The following is a 25,396-nucleotide window of genomic DNA, read 5'->3' as shown; positions in this document are numbered from 1 at the left end:
TCTTCTCTTGAAATTTGCACTTTCCCTTAGCCCAGAAACTGCAGATCGAACTTGTTGCAAGTGAGTGACAAATGAGTTCGAGTTGCTGCCTAGTTTAGGCCGACTTGTCTAGTTTGAAGCCGACTTGGTGGAGGAGGCCTAATTGACCTATTTCACAATAAAATATATTTTCTTTCTTGACAAATAAATCCCAAGAAAGGTTCTTTACATGTTGGCATGGACAAGGACACTTGACATAAACCCCAGAAGTCTTCAATGGATACTTTGACCTAAACACAATTGACCCAAGCATAAAACCCATGCTTTACTAAGTCATTTTTATTTAATAATAAAATTTCTTTTTCTTTCTTTTGACAAATACATTTTAAATATAATTATGACAACCGACAGTTGTTACACTCTTCAACGTGCTCCTTAACCATGATGTTGTATGATGACATTTCTATCTCTATCATGCTAGATGACTTTCTTCCAACCATATATACTATAATTTCGGTTGTCTTTTTCATGCTTTCATTGAAGTTACCATAAACTACTTTCCTTTCTATCATGTTGACTGCTACAACCTTGTGGAATGTCTACTCCAGCTATACTTCCATGCTTTTGTGATGAGGTCATCTCTATTTCAGCTCTAATGCATCTTATCATTCTTGTAATGGTTCCTATTATGATAGCTATCTTTCACAAAACTGAAAAGAAATAAGTGAAGGAGATTATCTCAATCATAGTAGAGATCTTTCACTTCCTCCTCCTTTGATTTCTTTTCTTAAGGTACTTCTTCGGTAACATGGGCTTCAGTACTTTCTTTCCTTTTCTTATTGTCCTTCTTAAATTCCAGACAATCTCTCTTGAGATGCCCATATTCCTGACATCCATAGCATTGGATATTTGACATATCGATCTTTTTCTTTTTCTGAGGACCAAACTTCCCAAACTTTCCTTTTCTCCTAGCCATGGCAGCAAATGCTTGAACTTGTTCATTTGATCCCACATCACTTTTTGCCTTCAACCTTGTTTCTTCAATCTTACACAATGACCAAAGTTCACTGAATGGGGTGGCTTCCTTCTTTCCATAGATACTTGATACAAAGTTGCCCCATTCATTAGGTAGTGCATTGAGCACAACGGTGGTCATTTCTTTGTCGGACATTATTTCCCCTAACTCTTGTAGTTGGTCTCTTATTTGTGACACCTTTGTAAGATATCGGGCTATCCTTCTTCCTTTGATACCTTCATTTTGTATAGTTCGGTTCTCAAAGATATAACTTCTCCTGCAGTGCTTGCGGAGAACAACTCTACCAGCTTATCATAGATTTCTTTTGAATTCTCTAGCTTTGGCTACATAAGGGATGAGGGAATCCTTGATTGATTCTATAAGGATTCTTTGAGCCCTTATTTCCTCTTTCATATATTTTGCTAGAGCTTGAGCTTCTTCTTGTGATGGTTTGGTGATTGAACCCTTAACATGTCCAATAACTTCATTCTCTATGAGGATCAAATTTGTCCTCTTCTTCCATGCAAGGAAATTTGATGACCCAACCAATTTGTTGCTCTCCTTGCAGAATGAAGTCATTTTGATAGTAGATTCAGACATAAATATAAAGGTACTTACTTGTCAAGTGAAAATGCTTCTTTTATGATGATATCTTCAACTTGATGCCTTTCTTGATTTTGATGGTAGTTGATTGTGATTGTTTTCTTGAAGATGACAAGACTTCCAGAGATGTCTCTCTTCAAATATTCTTGAGATGTGATCCTTTTATTCAAAAAGAGGGAGATCACCTTGATTTCTTTGATGATGATGGCAAATGCTTCTTCCTGCTTCCCTTTGATGCAGAGACTTCAAGATGCTTCAATGTGTAGTCGTTCTTTCTCTAAGTGGAGGTAGGGTCCTTGAGGTCTTCTTCTCCTTTGTGATTATGATTGTAAAATGTGTGAGCTTCCCATTAATGCTTCAAATGTAGAATCCTTCTTTGAATGAGCTAGGGGTTTTGGGGTCCTATTTGATACTCTTAGTTTTCTTCCTTCAAGATGATGAGAGGGTTAGTCCTTCTTGATGATTTACTTGTGCTCGACCCTTATGTATCCTTCTTCAATAATGATCTTCGGGCTGCCTTTTCTTCTTATCGTAGTCACCTTAGCTCTGATTCCATGTTGAGAAATCTACGGGTAGATTATTTAAATGATTTCTCCTTCTTTGATAACTACTTGTGATGTCTTTTTACTTAGCTTGATTAGCTTCTTCTTTAGCTTGATTATTATAGTGTTTTCTGTCATCAAACAACTACCAAACAATGAATATTAATGAGACAGGAGGACACAAGATATAGGCTATTAGCCAGGGCCAAAACCTCTACTCTTGAGAGGAAAAGCCACCAAAATTCTTCTCTTCTTATAGAATGTTCAGATGACGAATTCTAAGACCTAAGACCCTTGTCAAAGACCCCTCCAAGACCAAGTCAAACTTCTTCTTTATGAACTTTTCTTCTAGCTACTTTGAGCTAGCAACATCCATCAACTTCGATAACTTCCAGCTACTTCGACCCAACAATTTCTAGCAACTTTGACCCCCCACAACTTGTCACCAACATTCCAGCACTTTGACTTGCTCAACAACTTTCCAACACTTCAACTTGTCCAACAACTTTCCTGTACTTTGACTTGTCCGACAACTTTTGAGTACTTCAACTTGCCCAACAAATTTCCAGTGCCTTGACTTGCCTAACAACTTTCCAACACTTCGACTTGTCCAACAACTTTCTAGTGCTTTGACTTGACCAACAACTTTCCAGCACTTCGACTTGTCCAACAACTTTCCAACACTTCAACGTATCCAACAACTTTCCAGCACTTTGACTTTGCTGTAGTAAGGTTTCCGTAATCTTCTCACGTGTTAGGAGAAGATAGCCCAAAAACAATATTCAAAAATTTCGTTCCTTTAGTCCTCCTCTTCTTTACTCTCCTTCTCTTCCTTGATCAAATTTCTTATGATGAGTGAGTGCTCTCCATGTGAGGTCAAAGTCTCTTATATATAGGCTTTACAATGTGGTCGAATAGCCCTTAATGAGACTGACTTGCTCTTTCATGTAGGTCGACTTGTTGCTACTAGTTTGACGAGGTCTTGGAGGGTCTTCAAGACACATTTGACTATACAAAATTTTTCTTTATAAGATACAACATACCCAAAGGGGTCTTACATTGTATGACAATGACTCTTTTGACTTCATAATTCTATGACAAACCTAGAAACACTCAATGGGTGCTTGGCCTGCAAATAAAGTTACCTTGAGCATGAAACCCATGCATCAATAATGAAAATAATAAATTTCTTTTCCTATTTTCATCAAATACATAAAATCATGATTGCAATAGACAGTATGAAGACCGAACCTAGTGACACATTTCAACGCTAAAGTCCTGGATTTATCAAGGGACTTTTGGGAAGTCCCCTAAAAGTCCCCGATTTTTTGAGGGACGGCTTGGAAGTCCCCAAGACCTGATGTATTCCCCGGCCAATTAGGGATGTTTCCGATGAGTTCCAAAGTACCCGGATCGTTAGGATGCAGGAAAGACCATGAAATTTGGTGGGGACGGGTCACTGTGCAACATAGAATATTTCTCTTCCCTTGAACCCTAGTCCATTTAGCAATCCAAGAGAATAAATGAGTGTACTTCAATAGGAGAATGCTGCAACCCTTAAGACATGCTTGTCAAGGCATGCAACATAACTCATATTATTCCAACAAGCTTGATTAGGAAGAGGATGACATGCTATGTACCCCTAAGAGCCCATTGGGTTCTTATAAAACTAACATTGAAAATAAATTTATCTTATTATGTGCATGTTGGTGACATGTACTTAACACTTAATATTTAATATACAAGTCAAATTACTAAATAACACATGTATACTGACAAATTGATGTCTTTGAGTCTTAGTATTATTCTCACAAGTCTTTTAAGTGAAAGGATGGTATGTTGTGCCATTTGATAACCCTTGTATTGCATGAGGGTTACAAATGTGAATTTTATCTCCTATTGTTTGTCTTGTTTGGAGGAAACTCATTTCTCTCTTTTTTCATTGGTTTTTTTTTTTTGTTTTTTTTTTAATTCTTTTATATTATGGTCGCATATTTTGGTGGATGGATTAGTGCAATAATGGATAGTTGATGCTACTTCATGTGACTTATATTGGTATCATGGTGTTGTGGATTTGTTATATTTCTCTTGATGCCTAGATGGTAGTACTCGTTGCATATATGGTTCTATCCCACGAAGGGGTTGGGCAATGATGATGGTGTGGGATATTATGGCTCTTATTGATGGAACACGCTAGTAGTTATTGATGGATATGTTCATCATGGTGGTATGGCTTATTTTCTGTGGTTGGAGGCCTACTAGCAGATGAGGAGTATTAAAGGCTTGTGCATAGCATTTGCTCACATATTTGATTGACCCTTGGTGTATTTTGGAATAGGTAGCCCATCAACTAAGGGTTTACCTAGGTTTTGATGATTAATTATTGCTCCTCATGTGTTACTTCTTTGTAGTCCTTGAATGGTTTTATTTGGCATTGTTGAGCTTGGGTTGAGCCTATGTTGAGCAGCCTAGCCTTTTGGGGGTTATCAACCTTTGGATGACCTTATTATGATGTGTTAATTATTACACTGCTCTATGTTGTTTCAATTACTTTAGCCCAATTCAATTATTCAATTAGCAATCTTTTCAACAACAATTAATTCTTTCATCAATCAATAGTAACCGAAGATAAAACAATAATGCAATGAAAATAGGATATAATCAACAACATCAACAAGTGACACAGATTTGGTCAAATACCAGGGGAAAACTCCACAAGGGGGAAAATCGTTTGTAATTCTTCTTATATTAGATTGTCATAAAATGTTCAACAAAGAGTACAATGAGCCAATAAAAAATTACCCAGCAAAATCAACTAAACAATATTCAGAAATATGATCCCAATGACAATATTGATCAGAGTTAACTTTCCCAATCTGTGGTTAACTGTTGTCACCTGTAAATATGAAACCCTAAGTCCCAACCGCACGGAGGGAGAATCATGCGTGTGACTAAAACTTTCCAGCCGCACAACTAGACTTGGATGCATGCGGTTGCAGCTGGAAAATTCTCATGTCAACCCTGTGGCTGGAAACCAAAACCCCAATCACACATGCAAGCTTCAGACCCTGCAATTTCAGACCTGTATAGACCAATATCTACGAGCCCACTTCAGACTTGTGCGAACCAAACCAAAGAAGAGAGAAGAAGAAGATGCTTGATGATGATGATGTTTAAATGAGGGTCACTTGACTTGTATTTATATGCTTCCAAGGGTGACCAATTTCACTTTAGGGCCGACCTTATCAAATGTTACATTGTGGGATTCGCTTAAAAAATACACTTTCCCTTGTCCAAATCTAGTGCTTCAAAAGTCAAAATTGGAAGTCTCGGAAAGAGGAGTCTATTCCCATGATTGGAATTTGTCATTGAGCTTCCAAATTAACACTCCCTCTTGGCTAGGGAGAAATTCCAACTGCATCATGTAATCATAAGTATCGTGTCATCATATCATATCCCATCTTTGCTTAACTCTATCTACTGAATCATTGTTGAATCTAAAGAAGAAGAATCATCGGAGAGCTACAACTACCACCCTCTCATGATAATGAGGAATGCCTTATGGGACACTATCACCTCATGTCTATTCCAGTGGGGAAGGTCCTATTGGACACTCTTAGCATATGTCTTCCACCCAATGCTGACCAATAGGCGGGATACAATATCTCATCCATCCTATTGCTTCCTTTTCTTCCCAACGATGACCCTCAAGAGTCATGTGGTAGAACACTTGCATCATAATTGAGATTGGGTGAGATACCCGACTTACCAAAGGTAAGGATCACACACCCCAAGCTTTCTCAATCCATTGGCTAGATGGGGAGTGACAATCCCAACAAGCCAGACTTGTGGGTATGATGCCAACTAGGTTATACTCTACTAGACCAAGATAGGGGAGCTACGTCTTCCACCCTATAGGTGACAAATAGGGGCGATATCCTATTGTTTAGAGATCCGTCAACCCCAAGAGTCCTCAATGCTCCATTGTCTCCTTGGGGAGCTTTACAAAGGGGGAAGATCTATGCTTAGTATTCTCGATCAGTGATGCCCCTTATCAAGAGGGGTCACATCCATTAGTCCAAGCTGCTCTCCGAAGGCCATGAACTTCCCTTTCGGCAAAGCCTTGGTGAAAATATATGCAATCTGCTCATCTGTCGATATGTGATGGAGTCTACTGTCTAACGATTACTCCCTGCAACATGTTTCGAATGTAATAATATTAGATCTCTATGTGCTTGGAGTTGTCATGAAACACGAGATTCTCTACCAGTTGAATCCTGCTCTTGTTGTCACAATATATCATTGTGTGTCTAGAACCAACTCGAATAACTTTCCAAAGAGCTTTCTCAACCAAATTTCTTCACAATTAGCCATGTTAGCGACAATGTACTCTGCCTCGGCAGTACTCAATGCTCCAGACTTCTGTTTCATGCTCATCCAAGATATCATGGTAGATCCAAGGCTAAAACAACATCTAGAAGTGCTTTTGATGTCATCAACATTTCCTGCCCAATCAACATCGGTATATCCGTGTAGTCAAACATCTCCGGCGAGATATCTCAGACCAAGGGTGATCGTGCGATGCAAATATCTCAAAATGTGTTTGGCAGCAATCCAATTTGCATGGAGAGGCTTGGTCATGAATTGACTCAACGCGTTCATTGCATATCATATGTATGGATGAGTGTTCACTAAGAATATCAAAGCCCCAATCAACTATCTATACTCGGATGTATTCGCCAAATCGGGTCCTGCAACTTCTCCACGTAGCTTCTTGAAATTCATTTCCATCGGTCTGGTTAAGGACTTGCATTTTATCATTCCAAATCTTTCCAACAACTTCACAACATATTTTCCTTGTGAAAGGAAGATCTCACGGGCCTTTGCCACACCTCGAGCCCTAGAAAGTAGTGCATGAGTCCAAGGTCCTTCATCTTGAATTCAGAGGCTAGCTCCCTCTTACACTTGATCATCAGTGACTCACTACCTGTCAAAAATAGATTGTCAACATATAAAACCAAAATCAATGGCATACCTTTGACCACTTTGTAATGATCCTTAATAGGAATACAAGTGATAACAAACAAATAATACATGCAACAAATTACAAAAACGAAAGATTCAACAAACACCCATATAAAAGCTGCAAGTGGAGAACTTTTGAGCCATTTTATTATTTTTCTACAAGTCAAATACAATAGATGATGGAATGGTGCACCTGGGCTTGTCTGAAAGGACAAGCAGTACCAAACCCAGGTAGGAAAATGGCTGAGCTAAAGGGTGCCCAGCTGCTTCACCAATCTGCACTGTGCTGCCTAGAAACTATTGTTTTGCTGAAGTTTGAATAGCTGGAAGGTGCACTGAAATTGCCTAGAAATTTATTTGCTTTTAACCTCAGACTCCTTGGCCAAAACCCACAAAAACCCAAAAATGGTTTGGCCCAATTTGGACTTCCCAAAATCGAACCCCAAAGGCACTATTCAATCCCCAACAATTCTACACTGTCTGCTGCAAAGATATGGCTTAAAACCCCACCTTTGGTGCTCAGAAAATTATGAAACTTTATATTTGGCATCCTTGTCAAAAACTTAGCAAAACCCAAAAAGGATTTTGGCTGGTTTAGACTTCTGATTTTCGACCCCCTTGGAGCCTCACCTCAGCTCTAGTTGCCAATTTCGACTTGCTGGAAACTGCCTATAAATCCACCTGAAAACTTCTCCAAAACGCTGAGTTCACCTGTGCTATCCAATCCCTGACTCCCTAGATGATCTCTTGGCCCAACTCAACTGCTCCCAAGTACCACGAAATCTGCTGTGTGGCCTCTGCGCTGTCCCCAGCGCAACAGTTCAAATTGCTGGAATGCTGGATGTAAAACACAGCAAGAACTCTGGTCTAGTGCTGCTACCTCATCTCCCCAACTACCGGACAAGCAGTCGGATCTTTGCTTGCCTCAATCTCCCTCTGCGTGTTTCTTGGTTGCCCAAAAATACACACTCCTTGCTCTGCGCTGGTTGGTGGTGCTATGTCATTGACCTGGAACTCCTGAAATCCTCGTAGAACTGCCTCTGTAGGGCGGGCACGGATGGTCACCCGAAGTAGAGGTTGAATCTACCTTTTGAGAGATTTGTGGCTAAACAACCAGTTGACTCAGCTAAACAACAGAGTGATCGGTCAAGTGATTTTGTTTGCAAGATGTATGGATGAATCCCAAAATGAGAGCTACTCCCTCTTTATAACTCCTTAGGCCTCCCTTGCCTCATGTGGGCGCCTCCATCCACCTATTCAACTTTCCCTCCAAGCTATTCGAATGGGCCAATTCGAATTCCCATGTGGGTGGCCCCCACATTCCACTGGCAACCAAATTAAGTTGAATTGCCTCCTAAGTCCCTAAGTCGAAAATGATGGGTCCTCTTCCTTAGCCAAAATTGTGCAAAATTGTGTAGCAACACCCTGTTACAAATGTGTTTGAGAAGGGACATGACACACTTTAAAGTAGAGGTTGGGGTCGACGTTGCTTCTTGTGAATCTTCATCAGGTAACTATCTATGTGGGGGTACCATGTTCTCGGGGCTTGCTTTAAGCCATACAATGCCTTCTTCAACATGCAAACGTGTGTCTTTCGGTCCTCTACATCAAATCCCTGTGGCTGCTCAACATACACTTCCTCTTGTAACATACCATGAAGGAATGTCATCTTCACGTCTATATGACGAAGGATCCGTCCTTGAATTGCAACAAGGGGAACTATCGAACAAATGGTGGTATCTAGCTACAAGAGAAAATATATCATCGTAATCTTCTACCTCTTTCTAGGAGAATCCTCGAGCCATGAATTTTGCCTTATATTTCTCAATATTTCCATCAACTCCATGTTTGATCTTGAATAGCCATTTTGAAGTTACGACAGATTTCCCCTTTGGTCTCGACACAACATCCCATACATCATTCCTCATAATTGATTTGTACTCTTTAGCCATAGCATCCTTCCAAACTTGTTCTTTTACAACTTCTTCAAAGGTGTGAAGCTCAACTTGAATCATATTGCTCATAGCTACAACATATCCCTAGTACCTGCATGGCTTCTTGCTCTCTCTAAAAGTCCTTCTAGCGAGAATGAGTCTCTCTGCATCTTGTAATGTGTCACAAAGCCAAAGTGGCCTCATCCTAGTAGGAGGAACACACAGAGGAGGATCCAAGGGGTCCATACAACGTCTCTCTCGGATACGGAAGGATCTTATAAAATATCCATATCATCATTCTTCTTCTCAGGAGGAGGAGGCTGAGGAAGGTCACTTGCTTTCACAATGGAAACATCTTCATCGAACTTTACATCCCTTCTAATTTCAGCCTTTCTTTGACCAGGAATATACATTCTAAATGCTTTAGAATCTTCTCAATACCCAACAAACATACCTTTCCTTCCTGTGGCTTCCAACTTATTCATTTTGTCCTTCGGCACATGGAAATATACGGGGCAAACAAATATATGGTGATGACCAACATTGGGCTTGACATCTATGAATACTTCTTTGGGAGTCTTGTTGTGCAATGCTTGATGAGGCACCCTGTTTTGAACCTGTTTTGAACGTATAACGCTGCATTTGTTGCTTCTCCCCAAAGGAACTTTGACAACTTTTGGTCATGGAGCATGGCTCAGGAAACTTCTACAATAGACCCGTTCTTTCTTTTAGCCACTCCATTTTGTTCCAGATTATAAGGTACAATCGTCTCTTTCTTGATGCCTTGCTTCTTGCAAAAATCTATGAATTCATTTGAAATGTACTCTCCAACGTTACTAGTCTTGAAGATCTTAATTTTCTTCCCTGTTTGATTTTCTACGAAAGCCATGAAATTCTTGAACAAATCCAAGGCCTCATCCTTATGTGAAAATTTCTAACTTGAAATTCTACTGCAACAATTGATTTATTTCACCTACTTATTCTTCACAATAAGTTATTTACGAAATCCCTTCAACAAACATTAAAATAAATTCTACTGCAGTTATCACATAATTACACAGAGAAAATAACAACGATATACATGCACAAGAATCAATCACATCAACACAATTGTTTTTTGGACAATTGTCCCCGAAAAAACCCATGTGGGAAAACCGGTGCAATAGATGAGGGTTTTATTAATCTTCAACAACAATCGTTTTACAAGGAATGATTTTACAGAGAAACTGAGAGAAAACACCTAAGACTTTCCCTTGGAAACTTTCTGACACCCTGGAGACCCTTCTCCCACTTTTGCGTCACCTTTGCGTCAGCCTGCGTGAGGGATGCGTCCCTTTGCGTTAGCTTGCGTGAGGGCTGTGTCTCCCCTGGACTGCGTCTTCCTCTGCACTGTCTCTCAATGCCCCTGCGTCACCTCCTCCTCAATCATTGACTGCTGCTGATCCCTCCTTTTCCTCCACCTTGCAACCCTCCCTTTGAAATCGATCTCCTTCTCTTTGAGAATCGATTTTCCTTGGGACACTGAGTATCTGCCGATGTGTCTCTAAATGATCCTCAAGTCTTCTCTTATACTTTTCCTGTTGATGAATCAATGGCCGAGATTAAGTCTCTAATCAATAGCTAAGATTAAAACAGACTTGATCCTCGTCTCTTAAAAGCTTCTCACCCTTATCTTAATTAATACCCATTAATATTTTTATTTTCCTAAGTTTAGACTTAGGAACCCATTAAAAATATTAATTATTTTAATAATTCCTCATCCGTGTGGAATTTTTTCCAAATGATTACTGGGTCTTGGAGATCTCATGTGCCTTAGCCTCTCCACCAAATTTCAAGGTTAGAGCACATCCGATGCTACCCAAAATCAACACCTTAGGCTTCAAGTAATATATCCAATTCTTCCTTGAGAAATCATCAATGAAGGTAATGTAGTAGAGATGGCCAGCAAGGAGTGTACGGACATCAGACCACATATGTCAAAATGAATGAGATGGAAAATGTCTTTCGTCTTGTTCTTGCTAGAGGGGAATGGTCCCCTTGTCTTCTTTCCACTGGCACATCCAGGACATACTCCACCGTGTGGGGCTTGAACATCGGGAATTCTAACCAATTTCTTCAAATTCGGAAGGACTTCATAGTGTGGATGGGCCAATCTTCATTGCCCTAGCTCACTTTGATGATTAGTATCATGGGCCAATGCTAGAAGAGGTCTTTTAGTGACTATAGAGTCCTTCAAATCTAGATCCCAATGTGAATGCATCTCTCATAGGGGATCCCACCGGCCAAGTAAGTACTTTTCCCTTGATGAAGGCAACCCTCATCCCTTTGTCTTCCAAAGCAGATATAGATACCAAATTCTTCTTCAACCCTGACACATACATCACATCATGAAGCAAAACAGATTCCCTAGAGTCCAAATGAAATTTAACAGACCCAAAGCCTTTAACGGGATGAGTGGAGTTTTCTCCAAGAATAATTTTCAAACTTGACTCCCTCTCCACCAAATTAGAGAGAACTTCCTTATACCCAGAGAAATGATGAGAGGCCCCACTATCAACCAACCAATTGTCCCAAGTATCCGGAGGAGAGGAACTAGAAAGTGTAGAAATAAGAATATATTCAGATTGATTAGCAACATTACTTTCATACCTAGTGTTTCTTGACTTCTTTTAAGGATGGTGGTCTTCTTCATGATCACCCAGAATATCTCTTCGTCTTCTTTCAACTCTACCATCACGATAATTTCTTCATTCATGTCCTCTTCTTCAATTATTAAACCTGTTATTGTTGCTTCTAGTGTTGTAGGGTGGACCGTTGTTCTTCTCAGGGCAATCTCGAGCATAGTGACCTTTCTTGTGACAATTGTAACATTCAATGTGCGATGTTTCTTTTTCATTTCTTCTTTTCGAATTTCAAGTTGGAGGCTTCCTTGAATTTGTTGGACCTCCTTTTGCTTTCTTTTTTTTGTTACGAGTAACGAAAGCAATGGGCTCTCCTTCTTCATGCTTTTGTATCCTGCCTCTAGAAACCATCCTTGATTCTTCTTGAGTGAGCTTTCCAACGATCTCATCAAATGACAAGAAACTGTTGTTGTTGCTTATAGTAGTAATGAAGGTTTCCCAAATAGGAGGGAGACCTCTAAGGGTTACAATCACCAATTCCCTGTCAGGCACAATTTCCCCAACTCTCTACAATTGATCTCTAAGACGAGATATCCTCATAATGTAGGATTGCACAAACTCTCCTTTATTCATCTTCATATCTTTGAGTTGATCTTTCAAGGAGATGATTTCATTCAAATTGTTGACTTCATATATGCCAGCTAGCTTATCATACATATCCTTAGACTTTTTCAAATTTCCAACATATGCAAGTAAATGATCTTGTAAACCATCAACTATAATTTTCTTTGCTTTTAACTCACCTTTCTTGTACTTGTTCTTGGTAGCAATAGAAGCATTCTTCAGAGGCTCAAGTACTTTTCCTTGTATGTATTCCCAAACATCATTATCATCAACTATGATTTCCAACCTGATCTTCCAAGCAACAAAGTTAGATGAGTCACCCAACTTCTCATTTTCCTTGAAGTAAGAGGTTGACATCTTGACTTGATTAGATAGGCTCCTTCAACTCTTCCAAAGATGATTTCTTCAACTCTTGTCTCCTTTGGGCTTGTCCTTCACCTTAGCTCTGATACCATGTTAATTTTTACACTGCTCTATGCTGTTTCAATTACTTTAGCCCAATTCAATTCTTCAATTAGCAATCTTTTCAATAACAATTAATTCTTTCATCAATCAATGGTAACTGAAGATATAACATTAATGCAATGACAATAGGAGACAATCAATAACATCAACAGGAGATACAAATTTGGTTAAAGACCAGGGATAAATCCCACAAGGGGGAAAACCATTTGTAGGTCTTCTTCTATTAGATTGTCATAAAATGTTTAGCAAAGAGTACAATGAGGTAGTACAAAATTACCCAACAAAATGAACTAAACAATATCCAAAAATATGATCCTAGGAATAACACTGATCAAAGTAACTTTCCCAATCTGTGGTGAAATGTGGTCAATTGCGGTCACTTGTAAAAATGAAACCCTAAGTCCCAACCGCACAAAGGGAGAGTTATGTGTACAACTGAAGCTTTCCAGCCACACGGATATTGATAGATGCGTGCGGTTGTTGCTGAAAAATGCCTGTGTCAACCATGTGTCTGGAAACCAAAAACCTTAATCACACGTGCGAGCTTCAGACCCAACAATTTTAGACCTATATGAACCAATGTTTTTAAAACTAGAACCGGTGACCGGACCGGTCCACTTAATGAACCGGTTTATTGACGGGGACCGGTCGAACCGGGACTAGTTTGGTCTAAACGAACCAGTTTTAGAAAAATACATTAAATAATTAATTTTTAATGAAACAAAACTATTTTTAAGATTTAAAACCGTGATTCCAAGCCAATAGAGACAAAATATGCAAAGTTTGCTCATTTATATACCATGTAAAGGTGAATATATCAAAATGGCACCGAGTGCAATACATATCATCGACAAAATAGCAAAATGCATAAGCAATGAGGCTCTAAATGGCCTATAAAGTCCAAAAACAATGCTGCAAGCTATGAGGCCATTTCCCTACTACAAATCTACAGTGTACACATGATCAATCATCAAGTTCATCACCACTACTAGACATAGGATCATCATCAGGGGCTACATAGACATCATCTGGTTTAGAGTCTGAGGATGCCTCAGCCTGAGCTGCAACCTCAGTAGCAATGCCATCAATAACAATAGAAGTGGACCTAATGGAAGCACGAGTTTGTCGACCTGCACGACTAGTGCCTTCCATTGGTTCTTTGCTTTGACTTGATGTCGCTACTGATCCTGGTTCTGATGCTGCCACAAAATCTGCTTCATCCCCCGCTAAAGCCATGTCGATATCAAAATCAGCCTGAAACATAGGATCTACAGTCTACTCCACCCATTCTGATGTTGGATCAATATCGTCGAACATAATGGGATCTAGATCAGGGGTTTTGTTCATCATTTGGTTCTTCCTCAGTGGAAGGATGTATTGCACGAAAACAAGATCATTTAACCATTTTTGTTCCAAACGGTTTCTCTTCTTCGTGTGTATACGCTAAAAAACAAACCAATTGTGCTCACAACTTGAAGCACTGCAAGTTTCGCTGAGGACTCTAATTGCAAACCTTTGCAATTGAGGACACTGGCCACCAAATGACTCCCACCAATGCGCTGCAAAGAAAAAGACATTAATTAGTAACTTAGTTTATAATTTGAATTGTAAAGAATGTAAACAATTTTAACTTGAAAAGAAAAGCAAATTGGAAATTGGAATTGCTTACCTGGTTGATCCACATCTCTTGCCATCTTTGCCAAGTTTTTGCCAAAGGTACCACCTGCCATAGTGAAAATAGTAAGTTGTCTATGTATTTCCAACTGGTCTGCATGGGTAGGGACCATGTGCTCCAAGCAATCAATCAATCCAGCTCTGACCTCCCCATCATACAGATCTCCTAGCCGATCTTTATAATGATACTTTGGGTTCAAAAAATACCCAGCTGCATGTATAGGATGATGGAGTTGATTGTTCCATCTGTTATCAATGATCTCCCATATACGACCATATTTAGCTAACCTGTCCTTGTAAGCTGCCCGTATCTGCTCCTTTGCTCGATCCGTAGCCTCATAAATGTAGCCCATGGCCAATTTTTCCCCATCCACCATCCTCAGCACCTTAACAAGGGGCTCGGTAATTTTCACAATCTCTACAGACCTTTTTCAAAAGTAATTGTCAAACACTTTCTTTTTGCTGTCTTTTTCATCTTGTCTACGAGCCCACCAAGATTCAGACCATTCTTCAAAAGAAAACGTTTTCTGCAAGTTTTTATGTTGACCATTGAGACATTGCAACATGAGGAAGTGAGTTGAAAATCTCGTAATTGCAGGCCTAACAAGCTCTTTGCCCCCAGTGTTTTTCCTCATTAGGTTCAATATCCATGAGTGGTTGTAAATGTATTTTGTAATGCACTTGGCATGCTCTACAGTGTTTTTTACCCACTCCACTTTGCCTATGTCCTCAAGCATGAGGTCTATGCAATGTGCAACACATGGAGTCCAAAATATGGTCCTATATTTGGACTCAAGCATCTTTCTAGCAAGAACATAGTTTGATGCATTATCGGTTATGACCTGCACAACATTCTGCTCCCCAACTTCTTGAATAATGTCATCCAAAAGCTCAAATAGAAGGGCTGCATCCTTCACCTTATCAGATGCATCAACTGATCTCAAAAACATGGTTCCTTGAGGGCAAGAAACAAGGAAATTAATGATAGTGCGGTTCTTTCAATCGGTCCATCCATCTGACATGATGGAACAACCTATTTTGAGCCATGAATCTTAAACTCAACCAAATACTAATCAATGGAAGATATCTCTTTTTGCAAAAGAGCTCCCCTCAAGTCATGCATACTAGAGTCAAGTCAAGTCATGCATACAGAGTCCCACATAGCTTGGTAATAAGGTGAGCGAGCAGCATTAAATGGGATATCTGAATCATACCACCATCTAGCAATGTATTGATGAGAAGTTTCTTCGCATTGTTTTTTCCAATGTTGATCCAAAGTGGGTTGACGACTTGGCTGGGAGGAAGTGGGATTAGAAGAGGCCATGTTGGCAGAAGATGAGAAAAAACTTTGGATGTTTGTTTTCTTAGTTCCTTTTGATGGTTGGCCACAAGAAGGATGAACATAGTGAAAGGGGTCATTGGTGGAAGGGATAGAAGTTGAGTCTTGAATCTCATAATCATCATACCCACTCTCTTTCATGGCTTCTAATAATTCCCTCTTCCTTGCAATGTCATCTTGGATGGCCTTCTCCTTGGCCTTATCCTCATAAAATTTTTCAAGCTTGGAAATGTATTCTGCCCTAATAGGAATTAACACTGCATTTGGTGCACCACATGGCGTTACTTGGCCTCTTATCCCAGCGAAATGTTGTTTCAATCTAAGAATACCCCCACCTCCAATAGATTTATGGCATAATTTGCATATCATTTTTCCATCAATTACATCACAATGAGCCCATGCACTGTCCTTTCCTTTTGGAGCCATGTTTGCTTGAAATAATTACAATCTGCAAAGAAATCTGCCATTTAAAAAAAAATTGCAGCTAAGCAACATGGAAACCAAAGCTAAATTTAGGAAAAAAAATGCACATGTAGGCTACAAAATTTGATAGCATAGAACTAGAGATTTATAGCATAGATGATAGAAGTGAGAAGTTTATAAATTTATAACACATAAAAAAAATAAATTCATGGACACTGGTCAAATGAGGAATTTTCAAGTGAAAATCCTTACCTGGAAATGCAAACTAGCTTCCTTAGCCTCCTCTTGAAGATGCCAACTCCACTGACAGCTACAAACTATCTCCAAAATAGCTCCAACTCCAACTCCAAGATGACTACTCCAGCAAAAACTCAACACTCTCCAAGCTCCCAAGCAAACTCACAAACACTCATAAACACTCCAAATGAGATGTGTGAGACAAATGAGAGGGAGAAGGGCTTTTTAAAGGCTTGGAGAGGGTGTTTTTGGAGGGAAAGGACCCTTACTTTCCCTCCAAAACCCCTAAACAACCTTGGAAAATCCGCTGTGTGGGTCTTGGCGAGCATGGCATGTAACCGGTCAGTTTAGGATGGAACCGGCCAGTTTGACTACATACCGGCTGGTTCCGTCCTAAACCAGTTCGTTCCATCCTAAACTGGCCAGTTAGGGCCAAAATCCCACCATACTGCCTTCTTAATCGGGTTTTTCAGCTGATTCCAATCGGTGGCCTTGTTGACCGCCTGGTTAGACCGGTAACCGGTTAGCTAGGCCAGTTTTAAGAACACTGGTATGAACCAATATCCGCGAATGCACTTCAGACTTGTGCAAACCAAACCAAAGAAGAGAGAAGAAGAAGATGGTTGATGATGATGATGTCCAAATGAGGGTCACTTGACTTGTATTTATAGGCTTCCAAGGGTGTCGAATTTCGCTTTAGGGCCGACTTGATCAAATGTGACATTGTGGGCTTCACTTAAAAACACACTTTCCCTTGTCCAAATCTAGTGCTTCAAAGGTCAAAATTGGTCTTTTCGGAAAGAGGAATCTAGACCCATGATTGGAATTTGTCATTGAGCTGCCAAATTAACAACATGCAGTATTGACTTAGGTGGAGTACTCCCCTTATTGGCATAGATTTGGAAGCATATTTATGTTTCTGTGTTTTATTGCTTGATGAGGAGGCCATGCCCTCTTCCATGAAGTTAGTTGGTATGTATCTATTGCTTACACATTTTATTGAGGGCTATTATTTGATATGTTGACCTTTTCCTCCTTGTACTGGGCTATTTGCACATTTTTTGAGGATATTGTCATGGAGTTTTTACTTTGCACATGTGAGAGGGTTTGCATATCTCTAGCTTTCATGTTGTTGATTTGGGGTAGCATCGGATGTGCTCTAGCCACGAAATTTGGTGGAGAGGTTGGGGCACATGAGATCTCCAATACCCAGAAAGGGTTTGGGTAGATTCTAAACAGTTCAAGAGATATTAGAATAATTAATATTTTTAATTAATTAATATTCTTGGATTAGACCTTGCTACGGGAGCCTCGAAGATGAGTAGCAAGATTGGCTGATGTGGGTAGAGATGGATGCGGATGGAGCGGCAGAGAGAGCTACAATGCAGGGGTCCCGTGACAGCGCGAGGCTAGCAGGCTGCAGCAATGCGAGAGGCACGGGAGTGTTGCACCAGTGCAGGATGGCATAGAGAGGTGTGCAACGGTGCGAGATGCAAGGAGTTGTTGCAGTAACACAGAGGTCAGAGAGGGAGCACTTGTCAGCGATAGAGGGAGCTTCAACATCAGGAGGGTTTCTAGCCCAACAGAGATGTCAGAGTTGGGAGATCAGTGACTTACTTCTCAGTAACTGAGTTGCAGTGCAGCAGTGAGCAACACGATGCAACATTATGAGAGGAGTTGCAGTGCGGATGCTGTGTTGGGAGAAAGGACCAACAACAACACGGATGCAGAGGGAGTTGCAGTACGGATGCAGCAGTGGCAATGGCAGCGCCATGGGTAGTAGTACAGGATGCAGCAGTGCAGAGGATGTTGGGCAGCAGGCCTAGCATCAGCACAGGGACCGATGCTGGATGATCAGAGTAATACTCAGTGAGGAGTATTGCTAGAGCACTGTCCTCGCTAAGAGGGAGTGTTGATTTGGGGGTAGATCTCCAATACCCAGAAAGGGTTTGGGCATATTCTAAACAGTTCAGGAGATATTAAAATAATTAATATTTTTAATGGAGTCCCTAAGTCTAAACTTAGGGAAATTAAAATATTAATGTGTATTAATATAAAACTATGCTAAAATGGTCCAAAAGACATGGATTAAGCCAGATCTTATCTTAGCCGTTGATTAGGGACTTAATCTCGGCCGTTCATATGTCAACGAGAAAAGGATAATAGGGGGCTTGAGGGTCACTTGGAGAGCACACTTGATAATCAGTCATTCTATTCTCTAGAGCAAGGTTTGCTAAGAGAGATAGAATCAATGATCGGAGTTGCAGATGAGGGGCATTGAGTACAGAAAGACAGAGAGGCAGAGATAGTGCTAGGAGAGTAGCACAGGAGCTAGAGAGAGTGACGCAGTAGCAGCCAGGGATCACGCAGGGCCACACAAAGTAGCCGGGAGCTACGTAGTGCTTCAGAGAGGCTAGCGTTGCTGACGCAGAGGGCCAAAAGGCTGACGCAGGGCCTCCTGAGGTTGATGCAGACCCATTCAGGGTGACGTAGGGCCAACGCTGGGCAGAGAGAGGCTGACGCAGTCCATAAAGGCAGACGCTGGGGTTTCTGGGGCAAATTAGAGCGGAGGAGCTGCCGGAAGGTGTATCCGGGGTTTTAGTCGGGATATTTGTCTCAAACTGAGAGGTATTACTGCTAGGGAAATTCTCTATTGGGTAAGCCAAATTTGGAACCTAGATTGTACTCTGATATTGCTTAATAAGAAAACCCTCAGATAGTTGCACCGGTTTTTCCACATTGGGTTTTTCCGGGGACATTGGTCCAAAAACAATAGTGTCATTTGGTGTGATTGTCTCTGTTTCTTTCAGTTGTTGATATGTAATATGTTGAGCATGCACTAGTGTTTATTTTCAGTATTTACGTTGTAAATAACTTATTAAGTTACGGAACAGGTAGGTAGGAATAAATTAGATAAAGTGCATGGAGGGTTTCTAACTGGTAGACTTAGAAACTTCAACACATGTGCACGTCTAGGCTTCTTACTCATCTTCATTGTGGGCAAGCCTTCATTGGATATCTTCGACACAATTAATACTGTTCTTTAATGATGTATTTTGGCTTGGAGCACCCACATGTGCCCCTTGGACTTGCTTATTACTTGTGCTTCTTACTAATTTTCAATTGCACATGTGAGAGGGTACTTTTGGTGATGTGTGTTAGCTTAGCAAATGTTTTTTGATAGAGTGTTCAGATTGTTAGCAGACCAAAGCCATTCGATGCAGAGTGGTTGTGGCATTTTTGAAAAGTGGAAATAATAAAGAATCTGATATTAAGGCAATTATGACAATTTTGATGCTACTTTTCTAAAACCCTTGCCACATTTTGGCCAAATGTGTCATTGGGAGTTGGTTATTGTTCATTTGCGGAGGTTGTTAGAGTAGTGAACTACCGTGGAGTTTGAGAGCACATATTGGAGCTTGTTGGCATGGTCAACCACTTTGGAGTAGTGTTGCGAAAATCGTGATTTTATCGCGATAACATCAAAAAATTGCGATTTTTTCATTTTCTCGATAATATCGCACGATCAATTCAGTGATTTTTTCATTTTGAAAAAATCGTTATTTTTTGGGAAAAAAGTTTGAATTTATTTATTTTGTTTTTTTTTTGGCTGATTTTTACGATTTTTGCCGATTTTTCCCCCTCACTGATTTACTCCTGATAACGATTTTCGCAACATTGCTTTGAAGAAGACACTTGGGATAACCACCAATATTTTATTATTATTGTCTTGTCTCATAGAGTTTGTTACACGAGAATATTATTATATTTCTTTCCTTGGAAAAAAGGATGTATATATTATTAATTCTTCTTGGAGAAGAAAGTGAATTCAACAAATCATTGCTACTTTTAATAAGGAAGTTGTTGAGGAGGTTTGAGTGTAGTATTCTATTGTTATTCCTTGGAGAACTAGAGGATCTAAGAAAACAATTACTTTTTTATTGTAAGGGTAATTGTCAAGACTCTATTTAAAGAGTAGCTCCTCCCATTTCTCATATGGTTGGATTTGAGGAGCTTTCCTCCTTGAGCATTTGTTGAATATCTTGAAGGATATGGAAAGCTTGAGGCTTAAACCTTTTTTGGGATGTTAATTTGCTAAATATGGAAGTTGGAAATACTATTTCTTCAATTGTGTCATGTCATGTGGGAGAGTTATTTGTGGTTAATTTCCTTCAAGGCTCTTTATGATTGCTGCTGGAAAGTGTAAATGAATGTTACTCCTTAATTAGAACTTGCTGGAATTTACATTTTCTAAATTGGAAACATACTCTCTTGCTCATTTATTAGTGTTCCTTCATAAAGGCCTTTGAAATCAGCTTTATTCATTGATAAACCGCCATGTAAAGATGCTGTAAGTTGTTAATTCTGGCTATAGCATTGCCTTATCATTTGATAATCTAGCTCGTAAGCCATGACTTATGGAGTATGTATACCCAATGGATATAACATTAGTTTTGATACTCTCGTCACCTTAATGTCTTCTGTATTACAACACTTATATTGCTAAAATCACTCACCTTGAGTCCTTTTTGCCTAAGCTTTTGCAATCCTAGGTTATTGAAGTCTCTCTTGAGTTGGAGAAGAACTGACCTAAAGTACAAAGGGGTTGGTGAGGTGACAGTGGCGACCCTCTTGGTTTCCCATAGGCTAGTACTGGTTCTTTGGACTTTAATCGAAAGGTGCTAGTTTGTGAGATAACACAGTCTAAGAGCCAAATACTTCTTATGAAATGAGAACTGAAAAGGGCTAGCCCAAAGACTATTTTGTGCTTGTCCCTGTTTTCAACAGAAATGAATTAGAACCCATATTTATATAAGTGAATTGCTAAATATTTAGATGTAACAGATAGGCCAGTATTGTCCCAGTGGTGAAACTTCTGCTTTAGAAAGTTGTTACTGCAGTAGTCTTCCTGGGGAGGTAATAAAGTAGAATTATGTTAAGCTTCCAACAAATCCATTACCTGTGCCATGGACAACCTGTCATGTCATTTCTACTGTGGGAGAGACCAGGAATATCAGAACTAAAGCTAATCTATAAAGTGGGCCTTTGGTAGGTGGCTAGCTCCATTTATCTCAGAATTATGTTTGTTCCTTTTAGATGTTGTTTGTTGAACTCGGAAGGAAAGCTCTGATGTAATAAGAATACTGTGCATACCAGAATGATGCCTAAGATGTTGATTTGTTCTTTTCAGGGATAAGGAATATTCATTTTTTGAGTCTTTATAGACGTGTCTTGGGGTATGAGTACATGCAAATGTTCTGAAGTTTATTGTTCAGGATTTAATATATGATTATTTTTCACTTGCAGAAAATCTCTGAACAAGATGCTGGGAGATATGAGGCTGCTATATTTGCTGCTCAGTGTAGTAATTTGAAGCGGTTACTTCCTGTTTGCACAGATTGGGAGGTATGTGAAAACTATGCATAGTATTTTTGTGAGATGTATTTATTTTCATTTTGACTTTGACTGGATGATGGATATCTTGATACATCGACATTCCTGCTCATCTTTTCTTACATAATAAAACTGAATGAATGATCGATGTAAAGACAGTTAATGCTACATTTATAAAGAAAGCTTATTTAAACTAAAAACTGCAGCTTAAAATTTCACATGTAAAACGATGATTTATGTGTAACCATATGAGAGCTCCATTCGTTGACATTATCAGATGAAGAATTTCAAGAGTTTTAAGTGGAGAATAAAAGCATTATCACTTTAAGCATCTTGGTTTGCTGTAATTAAATTCAAAATGCAAAGGGATGTATCAGGCAATGTAAACAAGCAAGAAAAGAAAACTTCAGTTAAGCAAAAGGTCATGTGATATGTAAAAAAGGGGAAGCATGCATTTAAATGTGTTATCTGATGTATATTAATCATATATGTGTCGTCATCCAAGTTACCAGGATTCGGATCCGGATACGGATTCGCCAGTTTTTTAAAAGCCAGGATCCGGATATGGTAAGTATAAACAATATAAAATATTTTATAATTTTAGAAATTAAATTTATATGGAAAAAATAACATATATTAATTTTTAAATATATAGTTTTTATATATAATACTTATAGAAATATTTGTTAGATGAATAATATCAGAATTAATATATTATTGATGAACATTAATTAAATTTATATAAAATAAAAAATTATATTTAAAATTTTAAATATAAAACTTCTATATAATACTTTTAAAATAATTATTAATTTAATAATATTCAAACATTAATTACTATTATTATATTTAAATTAAATGACCATTAAAGTTACTTTATATTTAAATTAAATGACCATTAACCATTATTATATTTAAATTAAATGACCTTTATATTTAAATTAAATGACCATTAACCATTATTATATTTAAATTAAATGACCATTAAAGTTACGTTATGGAACTTGCTTTATGAAACTCACTTTTTTACACTTCAAATAAAAATAAAACTTAATTAGAATATTTAAACGGTTGTAGCTTATAGTTTATAATATGGTCAACCAAAGAAAAAATTAATGAACTATCGCAGCCAACTCCCTTGTTAACTATTGGCTACGCTGGTTTTCCATTATCACGTGATTCGTACGCTGATTTGGAATTTTGTGCTGACATCGAACAGTTTTAGACATGGATAGATTCTGGGCGGATCCGAATCTGAATCCGTCTCCGATACAGGGATCCGTGGATCCAGCCATTGGGGCTGACAGATCCGGTAACATAGGTCATCATTGAAGCAGGAGACGATAAAAGGAAAAGGAAAATAGCAATTGACAAAATGAAAGAATGTTCTAAAGATTTTATTAAAATCTCCATCAAGAAATTTGATTTGTAAGGTGAATGGGATCCATATTAGTAAGGTGAAAGACATGATGCTTCTGTCAAGAACTTTTATGGAGGGAGGCATGGGTTCATGTTGTTTGGGCGTGTTGTTTTTTGTGTAGCATTGAGACGTATTCCCGCATGCCAAGAGGCTTCCTAAGTCGGCCTAGAAGAATTATGGATATTAAAATTAAATTTTATTTTCTGGGCATCATGTAGGCTCAAAATGGTCAAGTTGGCCCCACCATGAAAGGGTGTGTCCCTTGGTCAAAATTCACCCATTTGACATATATATATATATATATATATATACATGATGTGTTACTCCTCTTTGACCAATTTGGAATCATCACACATTCACTCTTCTATTCCAGCCACATGTGCGAAGTCAAAGAGGGAGACTTTTGGAGGTCTGACTGAACTATTTCTTGACTGCTTAACTGAGTTTGACCTGTTGTTTGACTGAGATATCTGGCTGAGTTTGACTCCATAAGAGAACAAGCTGACTGCAAAAACGAGTTGACCACAACCGTAGGTTCGAAGTTGACCTCAGGAGCTAAGTTGACCAGGCCAAAAGTTTGACCTTATTTGACTATTTGAGTGGTTTGACCAGCATTGATTGGCTGGAATTTTGATCAGGTTTCATTGGTGTTTAGAGTTGGATTTTCGCACAGATTTCTAGACAATTTTTGGAATTATAAACCTTATTGAAGAATAATTTCTCCTAGAAGAAGTTGCTGGGTTTTCACCCAAGTTTGGGTTTCCCGAGGTAAATTTGTTCTCTTTCGTGCATGGCTGTTTCTTTATGATCTTACTATTTTCATTGCATTATTGTTGAAATCTTGTGTGTATAATTACTCAGTAATATCAATGGCATGAGATAAATTGTATGAAAATTATTAGATAGTAATTATCAGATCAGAAGATTGGTCTCTTCTATGCATCATGTAGAAAATTCAAGATAGTATCAGAGCCTTGTTAAAAGAGCAACCATTGGAGATTAGCCCTAGAAGGAAAGCCATAACCTAGAGGAGGATGAATATGTGGAGGCCAAATTCAGTGACTAATTTGGAGGTTTGTTTGGTAACCATTCTGTGCTAAAGGAAAGAGGCGAGTTGAAGGTCCTATTCTTGAAGCCAGAGTCTCTTAAAGTTTTGTAAAGGGATATTCTTGGAGGACTGAGGTGTATCTAGGGCATCCGAACTCTGTTGGGGTTGCTTGGGTACCAAGCCGAGGAGCTGGAGAGTAGACCGAAAGCCTACTCAGGATAACCAATGGCCAGAAGTGACCTGGACACAACTAGCAAGACCAACCACAGGGCTTAGAGTGGTTTGATCAGATCAGAACATGATTGGAAAAAAACCTTAAGAAGCCGACTTAGGGCAAAGAGTGTTGGTTAGAGAGCTTCCGTAGGCAGAGAAGTCTGGCTGAAACCTTGATTTGGGGACTGTGGGTTGGACAGGAAGACCTAGAGTCTCAGGATTGCAAATAATAAGGCTACAACCAGGAGGGTTGAGGAAAGGAAGGCAACCAGATGTTAAGGGTAAAGTTGTAGGCTTGTATTAGGCCAAGGTTGAAATAGGTTTAAGGCTGCAAAAGTAGGCTAACCAACAATGAACAAAAGGGCTACAAGGAGGGCTAACAATTAGGTGATCAATGGGTGTTATGATCAGGGGCTGAGGAGGTTTTTATTCATGTTGGAGTCCTTGTACTTGTTGAAGTTATGAGGGCTTGCAGAATTAAACCCTAGAGAAAGACTTGGAGTGCTGATGCAAGTAGAGTTTGTGTGATGCACATTTCATTCATCTCCTTGATAGCATATGGAATGGCATGGTATTGATGCTAGCTTGATGTTGAGCCCTTGGTGTATCCGCAAGATAAAGAAACTCCAACCCTTACAATTCTTGCAAGGAAAAGAAAGGAAAGCAACATGCATCAACGACTGATGTTGAGGATGAAGATGAACATCCACCTCAAAAGAAGACAAATGAATCTAAGCTTGATAAGATTCAAGATGGACTTCATTGATTTTTGCAAGGAGGAAAGGATCTATTAATTTTTCCAGTGTTCTATGCTTAGCACAATCACTTATTCCATTTTTT

The 25,396-nt window shown here is 39.1% G+C and overlaps 1 protein-coding gene across 1 annotated transcript in view; it reads left to right on the top strand.

Moving 5' to 3' along the window:
* LOC149230005 (nuclear pore complex protein) overlaps positions 1 to 25,396 on the top strand; it is a 396,423-nt gene that overhangs the window by 243,661 nt on the left and 127,366 nt on the right. Inside the window, exon 15 of the mRNA XM_089381174.1 lies at positions 21,789 to 21,887. Within this exon, the coding sequence (XP_089237300.1) occupies positions 21,789 to 21,887 (99 nt within the window). The remainder of the gene's footprint in view (positions 1 to 21,788; positions 21,888 to 25,396) is intronic.

The sequence above is a fragment of the Pinus tabuliformis genome, chromosome J (assembly GCF_031772625.1).
Source record: "Pinus tabuliformis cultivar Carrire ecotype Pingquan chromosome J, CPIR1, whole genome shotgun sequence".
Taxonomy (NCBI): Eukaryota; Viridiplantae; Streptophyta; class Pinopsida; order Pinales; family Pinaceae; genus Pinus; species Pinus tabuliformis.
Note: the sequence above shows the minus strand (reverse complement) of the source record. Positions and strands in the feature narration are given on the sequence as shown.